At 36.2% G+C, this 21,372-nt stretch overlaps 4 protein-coding genes and 2 non-coding genes across 9 annotated transcripts in view; 4 read left to right on the forward strand and 2 right to left on the reverse strand.

Annotated features, from left to right (window-relative positions):
- The window catches only part of LOC111796978 (potassium channel AKT1-like), a 5,727-nt gene extending 3,463 nt beyond the window's left edge, over positions 1 to 2,264 (forward strand). The window contains exons 8-12 of the mRNA XM_023679816.1: positions 42 to 227; positions 622 to 819; positions 917 to 992; positions 1,074 to 1,658; positions 1,868 to 2,264. Of these exons, the coding sequence (XP_023535584.1) occupies positions 42 to 227; positions 622 to 819; positions 917 to 992; positions 1,074 to 1,658; positions 1,868 to 2,175 (1,353 nt within the window). The 3' untranslated portion in view covers positions 2,176 to 2,264. The remainder of the gene's footprint in view (positions 1 to 41; positions 228 to 621; positions 820 to 916; positions 993 to 1,073; positions 1,659 to 1,867) is intronic.
- LOC111796982 (cytochrome b-c1 complex subunit 7-2-like) overlaps positions 1 to 17,275 on the reverse strand; it is a 23,727-nt gene extending 6,452 nt beyond the window's left edge. Inside the window, exons 1-2 of the mRNA XM_023679821.1 lie at positions 17,270 to 17,275; positions 15,258 to 15,268 (exon numbers count right to left, since the gene is read on the reverse strand). The gene's annotated coding sequence lies outside the window, so the exon portion shown is untranslated. The remainder of the gene's footprint in view (positions 1 to 15,257; positions 15,269 to 17,269) is intronic.
- On the forward strand, positions 3,804 to 3,877 carry TRNAT-AGU. Its single transcript has one exon. It is a non-coding gene; the product is annotated as a tRNA-Thr (tRNA).
- TRNAG-UCC lies at positions 4,234 to 4,305 on the forward strand. Its single transcript has one exon. It is a non-coding gene; the product is annotated as a tRNA-Gly (tRNA).
- Positions 4,586 to 11,163, reverse strand: LOC111796980 (protein TIFY 8-like). 3 transcript variants are annotated; one of them, XR_002815462.1, is made up of 8 exons: positions 10,589 to 11,163; positions 8,841 to 8,992; positions 8,394 to 8,749; positions 7,350 to 7,433; positions 6,801 to 6,888; positions 6,015 to 6,192; positions 5,549 to 5,781; positions 4,586 to 5,172 (listed from the first exon to the last, which is right to left on the reverse strand). XR_002815462.1 is itself a non-coding variant. In XM_023679818.1 (7 exons), the coding sequence occupies exons 1-7, from the start codon at positions 10,668 to 10,670 to the stop codon at positions 5,741 to 5,743; spliced, it is 981 nt and encodes a 326-aa protein (XP_023535586.1). In that variant the 5' UTR covers positions 10,671 to 11,163; the 3' UTR covers positions 5,338 to 5,740. The 3 variants fall into 3 exon arrangements, 2 of the variants coding, with proteins under 2 accessions (XP_023535586.1, XP_023535587.1); XM_023679818.1 differs by lacking the exon at positions 4,586 to 5,172 and having other exon boundaries at positions 5,338 to 5,781; XM_023679819.1 differs by lacking the exons at positions 4,586 to 5,172; positions 5,549 to 5,781; positions 6,015 to 6,192; positions 6,801 to 6,888; positions 7,350 to 7,433 and adding an exon at positions 7,659 to 7,848 and having other exon boundaries at positions 8,310 to 8,749.
- LOC111796979 (cyclin-A2-2-like) lies at positions 15,316 to 21,034 on the forward strand. 2 transcript variants are annotated; one of them, XR_002815461.1, is made up of 12 exons: positions 15,316 to 15,428; positions 16,167 to 16,517; positions 16,633 to 16,879; positions 17,294 to 17,427; positions 17,865 to 17,957; positions 18,462 to 18,595; positions 18,853 to 18,928; positions 19,533 to 19,609; positions 19,690 to 19,723; positions 19,873 to 19,957; positions 20,036 to 20,170; positions 20,639 to 20,723. XR_002815461.1 is itself a non-coding variant. In XM_023679817.1 (12 exons), the coding sequence occupies exons 2-12, from the start codon at positions 16,227 to 16,229 to the stop codon at positions 20,702 to 20,704; spliced, it is 1,437 nt and encodes a 478-aa protein (XP_023535585.1). In that variant the 5' UTR covers positions 15,316 to 15,428; positions 16,167 to 16,226; the 3' UTR covers positions 20,705 to 21,034. The 2 variants fall into 2 exon arrangements, 1 of the variants encoding a protein (XP_023535585.1); XM_023679817.1 differs by having other exon boundaries at positions 19,808 to 19,957; positions 20,639 to 21,034.
- Positions 21,035 to 21,372: the final 338 nt, after the last annotated feature.

Consider the following 21,372-nt stretch of genomic DNA (forward strand, 5'->3'; position numbering starts at 1 on the left):
TTTTTTTTTTTTTTTTTTTTTTCTTCCATGGACTGTTTCAGATCGTCGGAGAAGCAAAGACAGGAGATGTCATTGGTGAGATTGGCGTGCTTTGTTATCAACCACAACTGTTTACAGTTCGAACCAGCCGTTTGAGTCAACTGTTGCGATTGAATCGCTCTTCGTTTTTCAACTTAGTACAAGCTAGCGTTGGGGATGGGACAATAATAATGAACAATCTCCTTAAGGTCAGCAACTCTCTGCCCTGCATTCATTTCTTTCCCCCAATAAGGTAACATTTCTTCAGATAATGATTGAACACTCCTTTGTTACAGAAATAGAAGCTATGAACAAGCTTTTATTGAGAAATATGTGTGTAATGCTTACATACTACTCAATAAATGCTTACTCTCAAGAGTTTCTTTCTAAGAGGAGAAACCTAATCATAAAAGTAGCTCACGTATCGATTTACTCGATCTGCTCTTAGCCTCTATGATTATTGCTTATAGAATGTCAATAAGTTCATAAAGCCATGAGAAACTATATGGCTGCAATCTACCAAATTGAGTGAATTTGATTTCATGTATCAAGCTAAGGCAAAAGGTTTAGTTTTTGTTACCTGCATCTTTAAACTTTATGCAGCACCTGAAGGAGGTAAAAGACCCAATGATGGAGGAAATTCTGCAAGAAACAGAACAGTCCTTGATTCGTGCTGGAATGGAAATGCCTCTCAATTTATACTTTGCGGCAAGCAGTGGCGATGACTTATTGTTGCATCAGTTGCTAAAGCGTGGTTCAAACCCAAATGAAGTAGATGAGGGTAACGGGAAGACAGCACTTGTAAGCAAATCCTATATCTAGTCCTCTTGTTTATCTTGACTGCTCACTTTCGACGGACATCAAGCTGTACGACTTACCTAACATTTTTCATTCTCAGCATATTGCAGCTGCTAAAGGAAACGAACACTGCGTAGTTCTACTCCTAGAGTATGGGGCAGATCCGAATCGAAGAGGTATTCTTTGTAGTAGTAATTTCTACAGCTTGATGCAAAGAAGTTGGGGAAGTTAACTTGCTGTGGGCTCTTCTGTTATAGACTTTGAAGGAAGCCTACCCTTGTGGCAAGCAATACAAGGAAATCATGAGCCTATAGTCAAGCTTCTAATAGACAACGGTGCCGATATTTCTTCAGGAGACGTCGCCCAGTTTGCATGCACCGCTGTGGAGCAAAACAACATAGATATGCTCAAATCCATCATCGAATGTGGTGGAGATGTAACTCTGCCTAGAAGCAACGGGACTACAGCTCTTCACACGGCAGTATGTGAAGGAAACAGTGAAATGGTTAAGTTCCTTTTAGAGCATGGGGCTGACATTGATAAGGCAGATGTTCATGGATGGACTCCACGAGCGTTAGCAGATCATCAAGGCCATGAAGAGATAAAAGAACTATTCTCTCTTAAGCAAGCTGTGAATAAATCATCTGTTGTCCATATTCCACAAAATCCCGAATCAAATTATCTACGGAAGTTCCAGAGCGAGTCGATCATACCGCGGTTTTCCCATGACTCCTGCATGACTCCTGTTCGAGAATCAAATTGTTCTGATATGCCTCCTAGAAGGAGAAGGAGCAATAATTATCGAAATTCGCTAGTCGGGTTCATGGAAAATACCAATAAGGGTGAGCATACATTCTAAAATCACCAATATAGACTTCAAACCATCTAGCTAAGCACAGTGAAACCAAACCTAACAAGAACACTTCTATATAATTATTTGCTGCTCCAACTAGACTAGTAACACTTGAGATTTAACTACCTATAAGATTGGCTCTCAGTTTCCAAAGCTACGTTTTAACATATACTAACACTGGAACTTCAAATCATACAGGTGAAAGGGACGTTCTACAATCCGCATTGCTCGGTTTTAGCAATAGCCGAAGCGTGAGATCGGCTTACCAGGCAAGAGTTGTTCTCAGTTGCCCTGAGAAAGGACAAGTTATTGGAAAGCTTGTGCTTTTACCCAAAACCATCCAAGAACTAGTTGAAACTGGTTCCAAAAAATTTGGGGTTTCTGCAACAATGATTTTAACTCATGAAGGAGCTGAAGTTGAGGATATAGACCTTGTCAGAGACGGTGATCACCTCATTCTTGTCGGTGATGCCAGTGCCGCCGTCCCGAGTGGCCAAGTACGGTAGAATTCAGTTCAAGACAGCCCACCGCCGCCATCCCCGGTGGCTGCCAAGTACACGGTAGAGTTCAGTTGAAGACAGTCAACCTGCTGCCTGCTAGATTGTTGAATTGTACAAATGTATACTTAGTGATTCCTTTCTCCCCCACCTTTTATTTAGAGATTCATCAATATTCATGATATGATTACTATTCTCCGTGGGGAGAATTTTTCCATTGCCATTTTTCGTAAGCTTAGATAACAAGTTTGAGATTCAAAAGCATAAGAGGGTTGAATTCTATCCAAATTCTACGGCGAAAACAGAATAGTCTGTTGGATGATGAAAGTCTATTCTACGGCGAAAACAAGTTTGAGATCATGAGTTTATAATCAAACAATACTCTCTTCATTGGTATGAGGCCTTTGGGGAAGTCCAAAGTAAACCCATGAGAGCTTATGCTAAAAGTGGACAATATCATACCATTGTGGAGAGTCGTATTCATCTAACATGGTATCAGAGCCATGCTCTAAAACTTAGTCGTGCCAATAGATTGGTAAATCCTCAAATGTCGAACAAAAGACTCCAAAGAGTCAAGCCTCCTCAGAGGCATAGTAAAAAATGACTAAGACTCCAAAGGAGTCGAGCCTTGATTAAGGGGAGGTGTACTTTGTTCGAGGGGAGATATTGGATGATGAAAGTCCCACATGATCATGGGTTTGTAATCAAAGAATACTCTCTCCATTGGTATGAGGCCTTTTGGGAAAGCCCAAAGCATTGTAGAGAGTCGTATTCATCTAACATAGTCTCTTGGTATTTCTACGATCTAAGCTTAAACAACCATGGATCAATCACTCACCACGTGAAAACTTCACCCATCTTTCAGTTCGAGCTTCCCGAACTTAGAGATAGAGGAGCAATTCTATGAACAAATTTAAGGAGCAATTCTGAGCAATTAGTGTATACTCCATCAAACTTCACACACATGTAAAGAAATGTAAACTCGAGTTAAGAATAATCGAATTAGGGCTTCTAACCTAATTAGATTCTTCGAGGTAAGAAGCGGAGCTTTGATCGCAGCACCAATCAAGCTGCTACCGGTTATGTAGATCCGCCTGAGATAACAGTAATCCGAAATTAGAGATGGAAGGCGCCGAAACGAGGAAAGGTAGAAAACAAAATCGAAAAACGAGCTTGAAGAAGGACGAAATGGAATACCAGGCTGCTCCGAGGACAGAGACGGCGATGGCTATGGCAATGCCGACGGCGGAGAAGGTGTAGGGGGAGATTCAGACGAGCGCGTCGGAGCAAGAGCTTAGATCTCCGGCCATGCTCGAGGGCGACATTGTTGATCGGTCTTTCTGATGAACGTCGGAGATTCCGGCTGAGTGATTCCCCCAGTGCTACCAGACGAGACGACAACCCGAATAACTTTTTTTTTTTTTTTTTTCCAATCATTATTTAAATTATTTCCATAAATAAGAAATTATATTAAAGTTGAGGACTAAATAAATACAAATTAAATTTGTAATTTAATCTTCTACATCAACATTTTCAAAAATAAATAAAAATTATGTGATGGTTGGTTGTAATGAATTTGCGGACAGTAAATTATGCTTTTTTAAATTGATTAAATTATTGTTGCTGATAACACAAAAGCTTTCATAGCTCAGTTGGTTAGAGCACCCGTTTAGTAAGCGGGAGGTCTTGAGTTCGACTCTCAATGAAAGCAAAATGCTTTTATTATTTTTATTTTATAAATAAAAATAAATTAAGAAATGAAAATTATGTTTTGTTAAATATATATATATATATATATATGTGAAGATAGGTATAAATAATTATGAAAGGAATATAATTTCATAATTATTTATTTATGGACTAGCGTTTGGCTGCATTTTATTTTTCTTTTAAATATTTCTTTTAAATAAGTGTAATATTGAATACGTGACTTTAAATCTTATAGAACCATTCCTTCCTATTATTTCAATAAAAAATATTGGAGTCTCTAGTAATAAAGTTAGGATACAATTTTGAATTTCATAGTGTCCAGTTCTTTGCTCACAGTCAATTATCATTGTAACTCTAGCGTTTGTAGTTCAATGGTTAGGATAATTGCCTTCCAAGCAATAGACCCGGGTTCGACTCCCGGCAAACGCAATTTTGAGCTTCAGTTTCACTATCACGGTAACTCAATACAATTTTGAACTTCATTGCATTCCAACGGTTAGGATACCGTGTCCTCCAGTTCTTTGCTCACAGTCACTATCATTGTAACTCTAGCGTTTGTAGTCCAACGGTTAGGATAATTGCCTTGTTCAATAGTCAATGTAACTCTTAACGTTTCCCAAAACCACACTCTCTACATATAAGCATCACACTTGCAGCCCCGCTCGTCCTTATTTGTTAGACTATTTCTTCGAGAAATTAAAATCAGAGATAATGGCTATAAGAATCAACTCTTCATCTTCTTCAGTTTTTCTCCTTCCCCGATCTCCCGATTCAAACTCATTCGATTCCACCAAAGCCGCTCGACTATCGGTGTGAGTGAATCAATTAAACCTTATCTCCATCGATTTTAATTTCAGAGGATCGATTAATCAACTCTGATTCCTCGATTAACTACAGGAAGGAAGATGAAAGGTCGTGGAGAAACTGACTCCGATGTGCTTTAGGTTTATTGAGCTTGATCCTCGCAATCGAACTCGGCGACGTCTTCGTTGCCGGTGAATCCCAGTCTCTCTAATCGCCGCCCCAACTGGTCCATTCTAGGCGTGTGAAGATCTCGACATGGAGCGACAAATGACAATGCGCTTCATGGAGAGCCAATTCGCTCGAGATCATCGTGCCTGAGAGCCTCCCGAGGCCGTCGCGGCGCCGGAAGGGAAGTGGGAGGCAATTGCATATGCTCCGGCAATTCAAGTAACTTCTTCTAAAATCATCTCCAAATACTGTTTCTCTCTATAAACATCTCCAAATCACATCAATGGCGACTTGCCGATCGCTATGATCGACGTGAATAATTCTCTGTATAAGCAAAATTGAACAAAAGATTTGAAATGTAATGCAGTACAGATTGGCTTTATTCAGAAGGCGTTGCTGTAGTACATGCAGTACGACATTTTCATTTTGAGTTCGGAAGCTATTATCTTATTTTAACCTTAGTATCAAAATGACCAAAATACCCTTGACTTTTGAGTGCTTCTATGATATGACATTGTATCTTATTAGGGGCAAGAAAGGTCTAACAATAATTTCCTCTACTTGTCACAATATATAATATGGGAAATTTTATAGCAAGCTTTGAAGCAATGTATAATGAGAATGCTGCTGATGAAATTGGACTTAACAACACAATATTTTCCACTATAAATCCCTTTACCCTTAAGTTTTTGGTACTGACCTCTTGCTGCATGATGATCATCCTGGTCGGTTGTTGCGAACAAAAGGCACGAGAATGGAGACGGTTGGACGGGGATGGAACGAAAGCCATTGTTGTCGTATAATCGACTGCTATTTGCAAAAACAAGCAACTGATAGACAAAAATGGCAATGAGATTGATTCTCACAGCAATCTTACGACTCGTCTCTCATTTTACGGTTCTCGGGTCTCTTTCGCTGCACGATCACCAACAGCTACAGCCAGGGTGTTGGTTTTGGTTTGTCAATTATAATGTATAAAGGGCATTAAATTGAACCTATAAATGAAAGACTGCAACAGAAGTTCTACTGCTAATGATATTACAGAATCTTATCGTCCAACTTGGAAACTAATTGTAACAAAACTTGGAGACTATACGTATACTAATATACTTTGTTGTTGATCATAATTAATTAGATAATTCGATCTCGTTATAAGTTAGAATCACCTGCTTGCGTCGAGATAGGAATATCGACAACTCCTCGACTGGTGGATATCAAACTATGAAATAACTTTCCATGAGCTGATTCCTGGTCACTAGATATCCCAGTTACATTCAGTTTAGGTGCCAAGGTTGTTGACCAAGATCCCCCATTTGATCCAGCTAAGGCCATTATAATATCAGCCTGAGAGAAATATGCAGCAGCAACCACCAAGATTAATGGATAATTAACAGAAAAAAAGAAAAAAAAAATTCTACATGAGTAAAGTCATTAAACATGCATGCATGATTCTTCCTTATAAAGCTTGGTCGGGTGCTCGAGATGGATATATATACTCTAAAACAAAAAGTTTTCTCTAACAAAGATGTGGAACAATATTTATATGGTTAGAAATCACGACTCTCCACAATGGTATGATATTATCCACTTTGAGCATAAGCTCTCATGGCTTTGTTTTGGGCTTCCCCAAAAGGCCATCTTCAGCCCAAAAGGCCTCATACTAATGAAGATGTATTCCTTACTTATAAACTCATGATCGGGAATAACCAGTGTGAGACTCCCTCCCAACAATCCTCAACATATACATGCTTCTTGACTTGTAATTAAATGATTATTTCACTAATGTAGGTTTTCATTTACTCATTTGATTCAAAATTTTATCATAGCCAAAGTCGACGAGTCTTTATGAAGCATGCACGGTAAGCTTATCCGTTCAAAAGTTCGAGCAAACACGAAAAATAGTGTAAAGAATACTTTTGAACCAAGAAGCCATTGCGAGATAAGAAAACTACCTTGTTTGGATGGACATCGTCAAAAACATGAGCTTGACCACCATAGAAAATAGTCATCTGTCTGTTGTTAGAATCAACACCCTGCTGACTGCCACAATAGATTGTTCAACAAGCAGCCACTCTTAGACTCCATTTTATAGACCCTTAAACTTTCAATTTTAAATCTAATGGGTCAACATGACAATCAAATTTTGATCATTTTATGTCTAATAGAACCCAAAAATTCAATTTTATGTTCGGTAGATACATAGATTTCAAAAGTGTATAATAAAATTTAAAAACTTAATAGACATAAAATAAGAGTTTAAGAATCTATTACTCACGTTTTAAAAGATCGAGACGACCAAACACAAAAATTGAAATTCAGAAATCTATTACACAAAATTCGAATACCATACATACACACGAAAAGAAACCAAGTAGTTTTCAGAAACATATTTTAGTTTTTGAAAATTTGTTAAGAAGTCAAATTTACTTGAAGAAAGATGAAAATGATGCTAAGAACAAACACAATTTTCAAAAATCAAAATGATGTGGGCTGGAATTTACCTTGGAGGGTTCGAAGATTTGTATGCTAAACCTTCAGTCTTGGTTTTCTGCTTGTCACAACCAAGCAACATCTTATATGAGTGCCTCCCATCGTNATCTTCAGCCCAAAAGGCCTCATACTAATGAAGATGTATTCCTTACTTATAAACTCATGATCGGGAATAACCAGTGTGAGACTCCCTCCCAACAATCCTCAACATATACATGCTTCTTGACTTGTAATTAAATGATTATTTCACTAATGTAGGTTTTCATTTACTCATTTGATTCAAAATTTTATCATAGCCAAAGTCGACGAGTCTTTATGAAGCATGCACGGTAAGCTTATCCGTTCAAAAGTTCGAGCAAACACGAAAAATAGTGTAAAGAATACTTTTGAACCAAGAAGCCATTGCGAGATAAGAAAACTACCTTGTTTGGATGGACATCGTCAAAAACATGAGCTTGACCACCATAGAAAATAGTCATCTGTCTGTTGTTAGAATCAACACCCTGCTGACTGCCACAATAGATTGTTCAACAAGCAGCCACTCTTAGACTCCATTTTATAGACCCTTAAACTTTCAATTTTAAATCTAATGGGTCAACATGACAATCAAATTTTGATCATTTTATGTCTAATAGAACCCAAAAATTCAATTTTATGTTCGGTAGATACATAGATTTCAAAAGTGTATAATAAAATTTAAAAACTTAATAGACATAAAATAAGAGTTTAAGAATCTATTACTCACGTTTTAAAAGATCGAGACGACCAAACACAAAAATTGAAATTCAGAAATCTATTACACAAAATTCGAATACCATACATACACACGAAAAGAAACCAAGTAGTTTTCAGAAACATATTTTAGTTTTTGAAAATTTGTTAAGAAGTCAAATTTACTTGAAGAAAGATGAAAATGATGCTAAGAACAAACACAATTTTCAAAAATCAAAATGATGTGGGCTGGAATTTACCTTGGAGGGTTCGAAGATTTGTATGCTAAACCTTCAGTCTTGGTTTTCTGCTTGTCACAACCAAGCAACATCTTATATGAGTGCCTCCCATCGTGTCCACCATTAAAGCTACTTAAAAGTCCAGGGGTTTTCATCCCAGTTCTAGATCCTTCATCAGCAGCAGACTGAGAAATACTGGAAGGAGAAACATTAAAATCTCTGGAAGAATTGGAAGCTACTTGATGAACACGCGGCACATACTGACTCCCAAGTGGAGAATTTGGTGCAAAACTCATGTTCAACGGAATAGGCCTCTCCCATTTGGAAACGCTAGGGTTAGATCTAGTGCCAAGAGAAAGTTGTGTGAGTGAAGAAGAAGCAATTCTTGGTGGCTGCATACTGTAAACCGCATCATTATCGTTGTATCTTGGTCGATCTCCACCAGCTCCGTTTTGTAGAATCTGATGAAGTTTAAACAAAATTATAAGTCCTTTTCACTTCCATGGAATGTGATTAAAGAAACTAAAAGTTTACAGAGAATCAGAGGCTTACATGAGGAATTTGGTTTCTATATGACTCCATGAAAGCAGAATCTGGATTACTTCGTTTAATCCCTGCTATTCGGTTTCTATTTTCAGGTCCAGAAATTTCATTCCTCGGACTGTAGAATGGAACTCCTTCAAGATAATCTCCCACCTGATGTTCTATCGATCACGAAGAGAGGAACAGAGTAAATCTTACGTCATATGTGAATCAAGTAAGCAAATAATCACAGAAAGGATTCAAGATCAAATATATCAATTAGTTGAGTACAAGCTTGAAAGATGAAATCAAAATAAAGCATGCGCGTCACTTTGTTCTGTTCAAGGAGAAATGTTCAAGCTGAATTGAATTTCTGGCCTGAGTAGGGAGAAATTAACAATGGAGAAAGGAAGATTCTGGAAAATTAACTGTAGTTTCCATATCTCAGAATAGCACATAGTGTTGAAAAGAATGAACGAAAAAGAGGTATTTCAGAAAGCTTCTAAACAATGGTGACCTCACAGAAACCAATCCATTACACTTTACAGTGACATAAAGAGCGAAGGGAAAGAGGATTGCAGACAGAAATTCAACGTTTGCAGGAAGAAAAATTTAATAAAACCACGAAAGTNGGGAATAACCAGTGTGAGACTCCCTCCCAACAATCCTCAACATATACATGCTTCTTGACTTGTAATTAAATGATTATTTCACTAATGTAGGTTTTCATTTACTCATTTGATTCAAAATTTTATCATAGCCAAAGTCGACGAGTCTTTATGAAGCATGCACGGTAAGCTTATCCGTTCAAAAGTTCGAGCAAACACGAAAAATAGTGTAAAGAATACTTTTGAACCAAGAAGCCATTGCGAGATAAGAAAACTACCTTGTTTGGATGGACATCGTCAAAAACATGAGCTTGACCACCATAGAAAATAGTCATCTGTCTGTTGTTAGAATCAACACCCTGCTGACTGCCACAATAGATTGTTCAACAAGCAGCCACTCTTAGACTCCATTTTATAGACCCTTAAACTTTCAATTTTAAATCTAATGGGTCAACATGACAATCAAATTTTGATCATTTTATGTCTAATAGAACCCAAAAATTCAATTTTATGTTCGGTAGATACATAGATTTCAAAAGTGTATAATAAAATTTAAAAACTTAATAGACATAAAATAAGAGTTTAAGAATCTATTACTCACGTTTTAAAAGATCGAGACGACCAAACACAAAAATTGAAATTCAGAAATCTATTACACAAAATTCGAATACCATACATACACACGAAAAGAAACCAAGTAGNGTCAATTTTAAACAGAAAAGATGAGTTCACACATGGAAATCAATATTTTATAATCAAAAGCTACCTACTCAAAAATTCAACCAAAAATGAACAAACATCCTCAATGAGGATTGGATAAGCATCGAGAAGACGATAATGATCGGGATATTCATCAAAACAAAAGGAAAACCAACAAATTTCGAAGTCATTCAAGCCAAAAGAAGAAGCAATTCAACAAAATCATTCAAACAGAAACCAGGACACACTAAATAACCTAGAAAAAAGCAAATTCAAGACGGCGATTGTTAACAAACAGCTCAGAAGCAAGATCGGAGGCGGCGGAGAGGAGTTCACAGCCACAGCTAGAAGAAGCCAAGGCCGACGGCGGCGTCGATGCCGCTGATAAACTTACATCCGGCGTCTTCGCTAACAAAAGTTCAGAGGCATCTTTGGTCCTGATGACAAGAAAATCATGGAAGATCGCATTACCTAGCTGTTGAACCTGTCTCGTACTCTTCTCCTCACCATTGCTGCAGTAGCCAGCATTGGAATCGGCGCCCTGACGAGCCATTAGAGACAGAACCACAAGCAATGCCTCTTCACGAAAGCATCCATTTCACTCTGCATAAAGAGCAAGAGTGTAGAGAAAAACAAAAGACAAGAAACTCGATTTTTGGAAAGAAACATACAGAAAAACAAAAAGGCAAAAAGAATCAGAAGAGAGAGGAAACTGAAAGAATCAGACTCTTTTCTCGAGATAAAGAGCAGAGAAAAGCATCTTGAGAAACTTTCCGACGCCGGCGCCGGTGAGGGATTCAGTTTCTTAACTTCATCGGATTCTGATTAAACAATGAGAAATTCAGTGAGTTTGTTGGTTTGTAGCTCGCCGTCAACAATTTTGTTGCGCGAGAACCAAAAATCGAACCGGCGTCGAGCTCATCAAAATCACATGGAGAAAGGAATTGTTCACAGAAATATCAATGATGAAAATGTTGAACGATGAGAGCAGCTCCTTCCACTTGGAAAAGAAATCGAGATCAATCCAATTATCCAACTTTCAGAAAATTTAGTGTTTTATTTTTGGTTATTTGTATTTAAAATAGTTTAAATTAATAAAAAAATATATATATATTATAATTTCATTAATACTTTTTTTTAAATAACAAATATTATAATTTTGAATTAAAACCATTAAAATTTTATTTAACAAATATATTTAAACTTTCAATGTATTAAAATGAACTTAAAAAATATCCTTCATCTTTAAAAATTAAAAATTAAAAAATACTTTTAAGATTAATAATATTTTAAATATATATCCATAAAATTTTTAAAATAAATCGGAAGAATATGAGTAGACGTATAATGACCCCATGCCCGGATGTCACGGGTCCTTCCAACATGTTTGGTTGTTACTCACATATATTCTGGAAAAAAAAAATCTAAAAAATCACCGAACAAAAAAAAACTCTAAAAGACCGCTCAACATAAAATTGTTAAATAAAGCAGTATATGATCTCAGTTCGTTCATATACTCTCATCTCCTCTGTCACTATGTTTAATACAAAATTATGTTTTAGATTGGAAATCGAAATCCCCACCTATTTAATACAAAAGGATGAGACCGAACAATGGTTTACGCGTAAATTCATAAAGCTATTAAACACGTGTTAACTATAACAAGCAAACTCGAGGTACTTAAGATTGTGACGGCCTCCTCCAATTAGTATTACCTGTGCTTTTGTGTCTCCGAGCGTAGTTAGCGCAAAGTGTTTCCGAGCATGGAGACTTACACTTATTCGCATTGGTTCATCCAAAGGTTGTTAACATTGTGCACGAGCAAAGTTAAGGATACTCCGATCGAATCAGAGAAAGCGCGCAAATCGACAAAGCTCCCCTCGACATTGTTAATGGACAATGATGCAATTCAACAGAGTTCGGTTGCAAAAGCACTTCCCAACAATTGTGGGTTTCATCATCATTCTGTTGAAAAACCTTGCTTTTCAGCAACACTCACATGCGTCATGTGCTTGAATAATTCAACATTTCCATCCTTGTTTTTCTCTCTGCCTAGCCAATTTTGGTCCCATGATCTGACTTCATAGTTGAAATTCAGCAAATGGTTTATGATTTGGATTACAGATATGAGAAACAAAAGAGATTTAGCAAAATGAAATGCGAAAATCAGAGTTAGAGGATTTGGATTACAGTGTTGTTCTTGAACTGCTCAAAAGTCGATCGCCAACCGTCTACTTGTTCTTCTTTTGACAACTCGAGCGAAATTACGTTCTGTTCCACATTCAAATTTCATCTGAATTCTTGAAAGCTCTTCGTTCAATTACAAATAATCCTCTAAGCTGATCCATTTGTTGGAGTTTCTCCAGAGATTCCTGTGGAAAAATTATGTAGCTCGAGTCATCTTGTGCTCGGCTAATGAACAGAGAAAAATTTAAGCATATGGATTCAAACAGTCACGGATTGGATTTCTTCTTGACAACAATTATCGATCTATTTGCACTAAATACAGCATTTTCAGATGGAATTCTGCGTTTGACAAGCACTCTAGGGTTTATACTGACCTTCAACATTTCAGACATTGCTACAGCTTTACGAACAATAGATGTTCTTCTAGCACGGAGAGAATCGGCATTTTGATTATACATATCAGGTAACAATTCCTCGACAAATATTGAGAAACAATTCCTCAATAAATCCTCGACAAATCAATAAACAATTGTAGAAGACAATTCCTCGAGAAACAATTTCAGATGGAATTCATCGTGCAATCTGCAGAAAGCAAGATATTGAGAAACAATTCCTCGACAAATCGTGTAAAATTCTTCAAAAACTTCTTCAAACTTATGCATCTTACAAAGCAAATAACCTTCAAACTCCCTCCATTTCGCAATCACGTTGATGAGGCAGATAACAATGTCTCGTAGGGACAGAATAAAATCCAACAGGCTCGAACTTGCGAGTACAAGAACATGAGAGACGATTCGAAATGATCAAAAACAGCTTTCAACAGCATCGAACTCGCACGATTCCGGTCCGGTCCAAAGAGCAACGCGATCGGAAACTCATTCGGCGCATACCTTGCTTCGAATTTCGGGGTAAGAACAATCGTTTAGGTCATTTATTTTACCAAGTTTTTTTTTAAGGATTAAGTTAAAGCTTTTTAATTAAATTTGATAAAAATAATATTAACTTTAATATCGTATTTCTTCGAAATTCATTATATATTAAAGTTTAACCCAAGGTACAAATTTAATTTTGACATAGAATTGTCACTTAATGTGACTTTATTATATCTCTAAATCTTAAATTATTGATTTTTATATGTAAGGTATTACCCAGAGTCTTATATCTCATTTGAAAAACGAAACATTTCTTATATGACGTGTAAACTCCCTGTCTCACATTAGTTGGGGAGGAGAACAAACCACAATTTATAAAGGTGTGGAAAATTTCCTCTAGGAGACGTTTTTTAAAGCCTTGAGCTGCTAACGGTGGATCTGGGTCGTTACAAATGGTATCAGAGTCAGACATCAAACGATGTGTCAGCCTTATTGTTGTTTCCCGATGGGGGTAGACACGAGGCAGTGTGCTAGTAAGGACGCTGGGCCCCGAAGGGGGGTGGATTTGGGGGCGGTCCCACATCGATTGGAGGAAGGAAAGAGTGCCAGCGAGGACGCTGGGCCCCGAAGAGGGGTGGATTGTGATGTCTCACATTGGTTGGGGAGGAGAACAAACCACCATTTTTATAGCATTGAGGGGAAGCTTGAAAGGAAAAGCCCAAAGAGGACAATATATGCTAGTGGTGGATCTGGGTCGTTACACCCCAGTAGACACATTTTAAAACCGTAAGGCTGATTGTGATATATAATTGGCTGACGCGACCAATATCTAAAGTCTTGAGGGGAAGCCCGAAAGGGAAGCCCAAAGAGGCTAAAGAGGACAATATCGGCTAGCGGTGGATCTGGGTCGTTACACCCTAGTAGACATGTTTTAAAACCGTGAGGCTGATGGTGATATATAATTGGTTGAAACGAACAATATCTACTAGCAGTGGATTTGAGCTGTCACAAATGGTATAAAGACCAGACACTGAGCGGTGTGCCAAATAGGACTTCGCTGAAGCGAACAATATCTGTTAGCAGTGGACTTGATCTGTCACAAATGGTATCAGGGCCAGACACTGAGCGGTGTGCCAAATAGGACTTCGCTGAAGCGAACAATATCTGCTAGCAGTGGACTTGATCTGTCACAAATGGTATAAGGGCCAGACACTGAGCGGTGTGCCAAATAGAACGTTGAGCCCGCAAGAAAGGTGGATCGTGAAATCTCGACGAAACATTATTTTTATTTCCTTTAATATTTATTATAATTGTAAATAATCACTCATTTTTACTATTTTCCCTCTTATTTTATTAAATAGTATTATACAAATAATTAATTCAATAATAAGTTTTTATTTTATTTTTTATCTGTCACTTTCAATATTATCAACAAGCCCAATTTTGTTTTTATTTCACAATTTTAAAGAGAAAAAAATAAAAATTAAATAAAATTATTAGAAAAAAATACAGAAGGTTTAATAAAATAAAGTTTGAACGAAAAACTATTTAATTTATCACAAATTAACTATTTAATTAATTTTTTAATGTTTATTCAAATTGATATAATCTTACAATTTTATATTAAAATTTGATTTTTGTCATTTAATTTATTTACTTCAAGTATCTAAATTTAGTTATATATATTTTAATTAGCTTACCTTATTTTATAATAAGATTAAAATAGATATAATTTTTTTTTATAAATATAAGCAGCATTTATAAGCTTACTTTTAAAAAATAAAATAAGAAAGATTTTGTTTTTTATTTTTAAAAAATTACCATAATTTTCTCCCAATGACGATTATTTTTTCTTCTGAAAATAGCAAAATAAAAATAATTATTTGTTAAAAAATTTAAAATTTGGTATAAAAAAGTAAATAAAGTTGTAAAAAAGAAGTAACGTTTATAGGCTTAAATATTAATAAAAAAAAAAAAAAATAAAATAGCGCGAGGATATATTTAAATAAAATATTTTAATAATATAAAATTATTGCATTTATTATTTTAAATATATATTTTTTTAAAATGGAAGTTCAAACTGTACCTTCGTCTCCCGCTCACGCTCCTTTGACGCTCTCCACTCTATATTTATCTCTCTCATTTCTCAATGTCTCTCTCTGTCCAAAGCTCAGCTTCTCCCGCTCTTTCTCTGTAATTCTGCTGAGAGCTCTGTTGACCGCCATTGGAGGACGTGGAGCTCTTGTCAGCCTGTAAGTTCAAGCTTTGTATTCATTTTGTTTTGATCTCTTTCTCTGAATTTTACGAGTATTTATTTTGTGTGTTTAAACGTTTGTTTGGATGTTTTAGCGGTTTCGAAACTATGATGAAGGATGATTATTGTGGACGTTTTGATTTACTTGGTTTTTTTGCATGGCCTGGATCCACAACGCCGATTTCCGTTTTATTTAAGTGTATTGAGAAATCTAGCTTACGTTTAATGATCTGCCTTTGTCTTTCCTTTTAAATCATGCGGATTCTTGACTTTACTTCTTGATTTCTTGTTGTTGCGTCCATGTTCTTCGTTTTGGTGCCGGAAATTTGATTTGTCAAGTTTTTGGAAGCGAGAGTGTTTTCTTCTTCCCTGTTTCATGGGCGGCGATGGCGAGAGGATTTGTATTGGGTGGGTGGGGGTAGGGAGAGGAGAGATAGGAAGTTTTGTACGGTGCGGGATGAAAATATACATATAAGGTTTGCACCTCGGGCTCTCGTGATGTCTTATGTTTATGATAGTTATTATCTATGTTCGTAAGCTTGTTTGAAAATGTAGAAGGTACTCGAAACGATCTTTCGTTTCCCTTCTACTTGCACTGTAACAGCTTCATCACCTAGCCATAGAATAAATCACGGATCGAGTGTCATAGCAGTTATGCACGTTATTGAAATTTTTCTCTCGAAGTGTCATCACTTAGCGATCGTTCTTACCCGTTTATTTTATGTTGGCTATGCAGCTTCAGTGAAAATGATTTTTGATCTACTGTAATGAACCGCTGGTCTTCAAGGCAGTAGAAATGAGTATTGTAAACGTTAGTTTTCAAGTTGAAGATCGCTCTGGTAGAATCACGAGAGCACGGGCAAAAGAATTAAGCGAATCAGGAGACGTTCCATGCTCCTCAAAATCTTCTGGAGTTCAGAAGCATATTGTACGAGCCAACTCAAAAAGAATGGCATCTGATGATATTAATATTTGTTCAATTTCTTCCAGTGGCCTTCCTAATAAAAGAAGAGCAGTGCTCAAGGATGTGACTAACATTTCCACCAAAGGTTCTGATAAGAATTGCAGAAATGCTTCTAATATTCAGGTGAACTTGAATCTTTGACTTATGTTTTGTTGTTTCTTTGTGAAATGTTGATGTTACTCATGCTGGCGCTGTTGATATAGGCAATTCTTAACTGCTAATGACCATGGTTTGACAGGGTGACAAACCAACTAGAAGAATTTCTACTAAAGCTAAGGCAAATGCGCCTTTAAATGCTCCTGTAGAAATTCTAGGAGCAGAAGAAGATGAAAACACAAGACTAGCTGAGGACTTATCTAAAATAAGGGTGGTAGAATCGCGAGAGGTCTCTTTAAGAGAAACTCTTTGTCACAGCAGCGGAGAATGTGGAGTTTTAGATATGGTTCTCTCTGTATCTTCAGAAGAATCTATCCCTCAGCGAAATGGTATGCATCATGTCTCTAAAATTACAGTGACTTTGTACTTGTTGTCTTTATGCACTATGGTTTGAACTTTGAAGAAAGGACGATTAATTCTAAACTTCTTTTTTTTCCCCTTTTGGAAAAAAATTGACCTACAATTTGATGCTCAGTCTGCTGCAAGAACTGTATCTGCAATGTTTGTGGTAGAGCACAATTAATTAGCTTGCAGAATGTTCTAGTTTTGTAGGAAAATTGAACATCATACAAAAATTGATTGGAAATGTGTCCTTCATGAAGTGAACTGTTAATTATCAATTCTATTGATAGCATTATGTAAATAATGTCAGTGGAAATTGAACATCATATTAACGTAGCATATAGGCATTGCGGCCTTGAATTAGCAAGGAGAGACACTGATACCATTGTAAAATTTTGCAGAAAAATATATGGCATCTGAACAATCGGCAGCATCAAGTGATACTGGTGTTATAGACATTGATTCAAACTCCAAATGTCTTCAATCATGCAGCATATATGCTCCAGACATATATGACAGAATACGTGTGACGGAGGTTTGTATTAAGGACTTACTGTTCACTGTTGGCCATTGTTACATTGCCATAGTTAATACAGATGCTGCATTCATCTAAGGCCATCGGTCATAATTAGTAAAAGGGAAATATGAAACTTCTGACTATAGTAAAAAAAATATAGACGGATGCCCCATGTCACAATTGCACTTTTTTTGGTGGTGGATTTGGCGATTGTGTGGCACTCACTCAACACTGAGTGAGCCAAGACAACTTAGGATCCGGTGACGGTGACATTCTGCTTTCTATTCTCTTTCAGGTGAAAGTAGATTTTCTGAAGTGTAAAGGGAAATATGAAACTTCTGAAATTATTAGGAAGTAGCTGAATTGGTTCTTTGAAAGAAACACTTTAGATGATTGCAGTTTATATAAAAATGACTGATTGACGCTTTTAGCTGAATTTTTTCTACTATTTTCAGCTTGATCAAAGGGCCTCAACTACCTATATGGAACAGTTGCAGCAAGATATCACTGCAGACATGCGAGGAATACTGGTTGATTGGCTTATAGAGGTCCGTTTCATCACTGTTGCAGCTTAACTTTGACCAAATTGATATGTTATATTGATGAACTAGCATAAAGATACGAACTTGACAAAAACCCTTTACATGGGCTAATAGAACGCTTTAAATGCATTTTTTTTAGTTTAGTTTTATTTTAAATGAAATGCTTACTATTAGTTTTTTGACCATTACATGGAATACTAGTCTATACTTGTACTGTTAAATACCAATGTGCTTGGAATAGTTTGACCATCTTCTTAAATATAATTCAGAAGAAACAAACTATGCCCCATAATTTTATTGTGAGCGTTGACCATGCTAATGACTGCAAAAAAAAAAAAAAAAAAAAAAAAAAAAAAANAAAAAAACATTTTTTTCATGGTTATATTGACACCATGTCGAGTTGTAAAGTCTATCATTTTTCATGGTTATATGAATTTAAAACTTTATCTTGTAGTCAAACAAAAATATTTTGTCAATGTAAATTTTGTTGATGATCAACTGTTTTTTCAGGTTTCTGACGAATACAAGCTGGTTCCAGATACACTCTACCTCACTGTGAATGTTATTGATCGGTTTCTCTCTCGAAATTGTATTGAAAGAAAGCGTCTCCAGCTTCTCGGTGTTGCAAGCATGCTAATTGCATCGTAAGTTTTGACCAGACTTTTCGTACAAATATCCACTAGAGAAATTAACTCATGTAGAAGCATTGTCAGAGGGAACCATTATTTATAAACATAGACTAAATAGTATAGATCTAGTATATTTTCCCTCATTGTTTAGCTACATGTAGAATAATGAAAATTGAAGGCAACAAATTTGACAATTGTTAACTTTCAAAATTTGAAAATTTTCATTTTTACCATTGTACTTATTGAGCTGGTTGGTTTCCTTTCACTTGAAGAAAATATGAGGAGATCTGTGCGCCAGGAGTGGAAGATTTCTGCTTCATTACAGATAATACTTACACAAAAAGAGAGGTACACATTTTGCTGCTTGGTTAGTTTATACTTTAATTATGCTCGACATCATCAAAACTGATTTTAAATGATTAGATGTGTAGAGTGATTTTAAACGGAACCATTTCAAAATTATTCGTGCATTTAGTATCTGTTGTTCTTAATCATAATTTGAGCAACCTAGTTAGATGGATCATGTCCTCTTGTAAACTTGTGACAACCCTTCACTCTTAATGTTAAGGGAAAAAATTATATGGGAAGAATGTTTGATATTGATCTGCTTGTTTGCATCATCAAACGTGTGAAAGAATGTCCGTCTTACCACGAGCGACCTGTTAGTATAGAATAAGGATTTAGTGTATGTGACACCCCAATCCCACCGCTAGTAGATATTGTCCTTTTTGGGCTTTCTCTTTCGGGTTTCCCCTCAAAGTTTTTAAAACGCGTCTCCTAGGGAGATGTTTTTAGACCCGAAAACTCCGAGGATTTATAGAAACTACAGAGTCAATTTGAATAGGAGAATTATTCATATTCCTAGAAGAGACATAGTTGAACGTTGTTGTATCATTTTTTATCCAACGGACCAAAACAGTCGAATATTCACGATTGAAGTGTTTGTTAACAGGTGGTAGAAATGGAGAGTAAAGTTTTGAACTTACTGCACTTTCGGCTATCTGTTCCCACTACAAAGACATTTCTAAGGTATTATATTGTCACCATTCTTGGATGCTTTAAGTTGGCATATTGACATCTAAACTGAATTGGATATTTCAAATTTACAGGAGATTCATACAATCGGCTCATGCTTCTTACAAGGTATACTCTATCCTAATATCATTATCATTTCTTTATATCAAAAACGATAGCTAATGGTGACATTTTTAACTATTTTGCAATCAGGTTCCTTGCATTGAACTTGAGTTTTTGGCCAATTATTTAGCTGAGTTGACTCTTGTTGAATACAGCTTCCTAAAGTTCCTTCCTTCTCTGATCGCCGCATCCGCCGTTTTTCTTGCAAGATGGACACTCGACCAATCGGATCATCCCTGGGTCCGTGCTCCACTCTTATGATATCTATAATTTATTAAGAAAAATTTGGTCTCAGATTTTGTTGTGTTTTTCTTACAGAATCCAACTCTAGAGCACTATACATGTTACAACGCTTCTGAGCTGAAGACTGTTGTGCTTGCCCTCCAAGACTTGCAACTTAACGCCAGTGCTTCCCCCTTAAATGCCATACGTCAGAAGTATAGACAACCAAAGGTAATAACAATAACAAAAAAAATCTCTATTTTTGTTCTGTTTTGAAACTGTTGGATCATAATGAATACTCTGGCTGATCGCGTGATGTTTCTGCTGAACTTTTTTTTTGGAAATTACTTTGATAAACTATTTTAAATTGTGCTATTGAAAGGTAAAATTGATGTTTTTTTCTATAAGTTTCGATTGGGATTAGGCTTTTATTTAGTTCGCTAACTTGTTATTATCATACCTTTAGAAGTTTCGATTTGGATTAGGCTTCTATTTAATTCGCTTACTTGTTATTACCATACTTTTAGAAGTTTCGATTAGGAGTAGGCTTCTATTTAGTTCGCTTACATGTTATAACCATACTTTTAGAAGTTTCGATTGGGATTAGACTTCTATTTAATTCGCTTACTTGTTAGGACCATACTTTTAGAAGTTTCGATTAGGATTAGGATTCTATTTACCCGATGCATCTTTTTGCAGTTCAAATGCGTAGCGACATTAACGTCGTCTCGATCGGTTCTATCGCTATTTGAAGAACAAGATTGATCACATTCTTGCCAAAATGATAATCTACAGCAAAGAACATCATCCTATTTTTATCTCAATGACTTGGAGGAACCCCACTTCCTCTGCGCTCTGTGGTACTGGTACTTCCCGATATCTGTGTCTGTGATATTTTGTGTACATTAATATTCCCATAGCTTAAAATACATTGTTTTTGTGAATCCAAAAAGCTCATTTGGAGGCAATGTTAATTGTTTGGTGACTTTAGTTTTGGTTACTCTTCTGTAGCAATATGGGGCTGCTTCCTTCTAGCCTTACATTTTTGTATCAAAAACCTTAATGAATAAACATGTCTGAGAGTTCTTTAGACTACCCTCTCTCTTCTTCTTCATTCTATATGACTTATAGATTTGTGTAATTTAGTAAGGTGTGTTCGTGTCTGTTTCGTCCTTAAATTTTCAAAAGTGACTTATAGGTTGGATTTGTCTGAATTTTCAATATTCTATCGAATTTTTTACTTTAAAAATATTTGTTAGGTTCAACCCGTTTCTTAAATTATATGTTTTGTGTCATGTCTTGACCGAGTTAATTCAATTTTTTAAATTATTGTCCTATCGAACACAAAGTTAAAAGTTTAATAGATCAATTGATTTGTAAGCAGTTTGACTCCATTAAGATCTATATTAGATACAAGATTGAAAAAATGAGAA

This window comes from Cucurbita pepo, chromosome LG06 (genome assembly GCF_002806865.2).
Source record: "Cucurbita pepo subsp. pepo cultivar mu-cu-16 chromosome LG06, ASM280686v2, whole genome shotgun sequence".
NCBI lineage: Eukaryota > Viridiplantae > Streptophyta > Magnoliopsida > Cucurbitales > Cucurbitaceae > Cucurbita > Cucurbita pepo.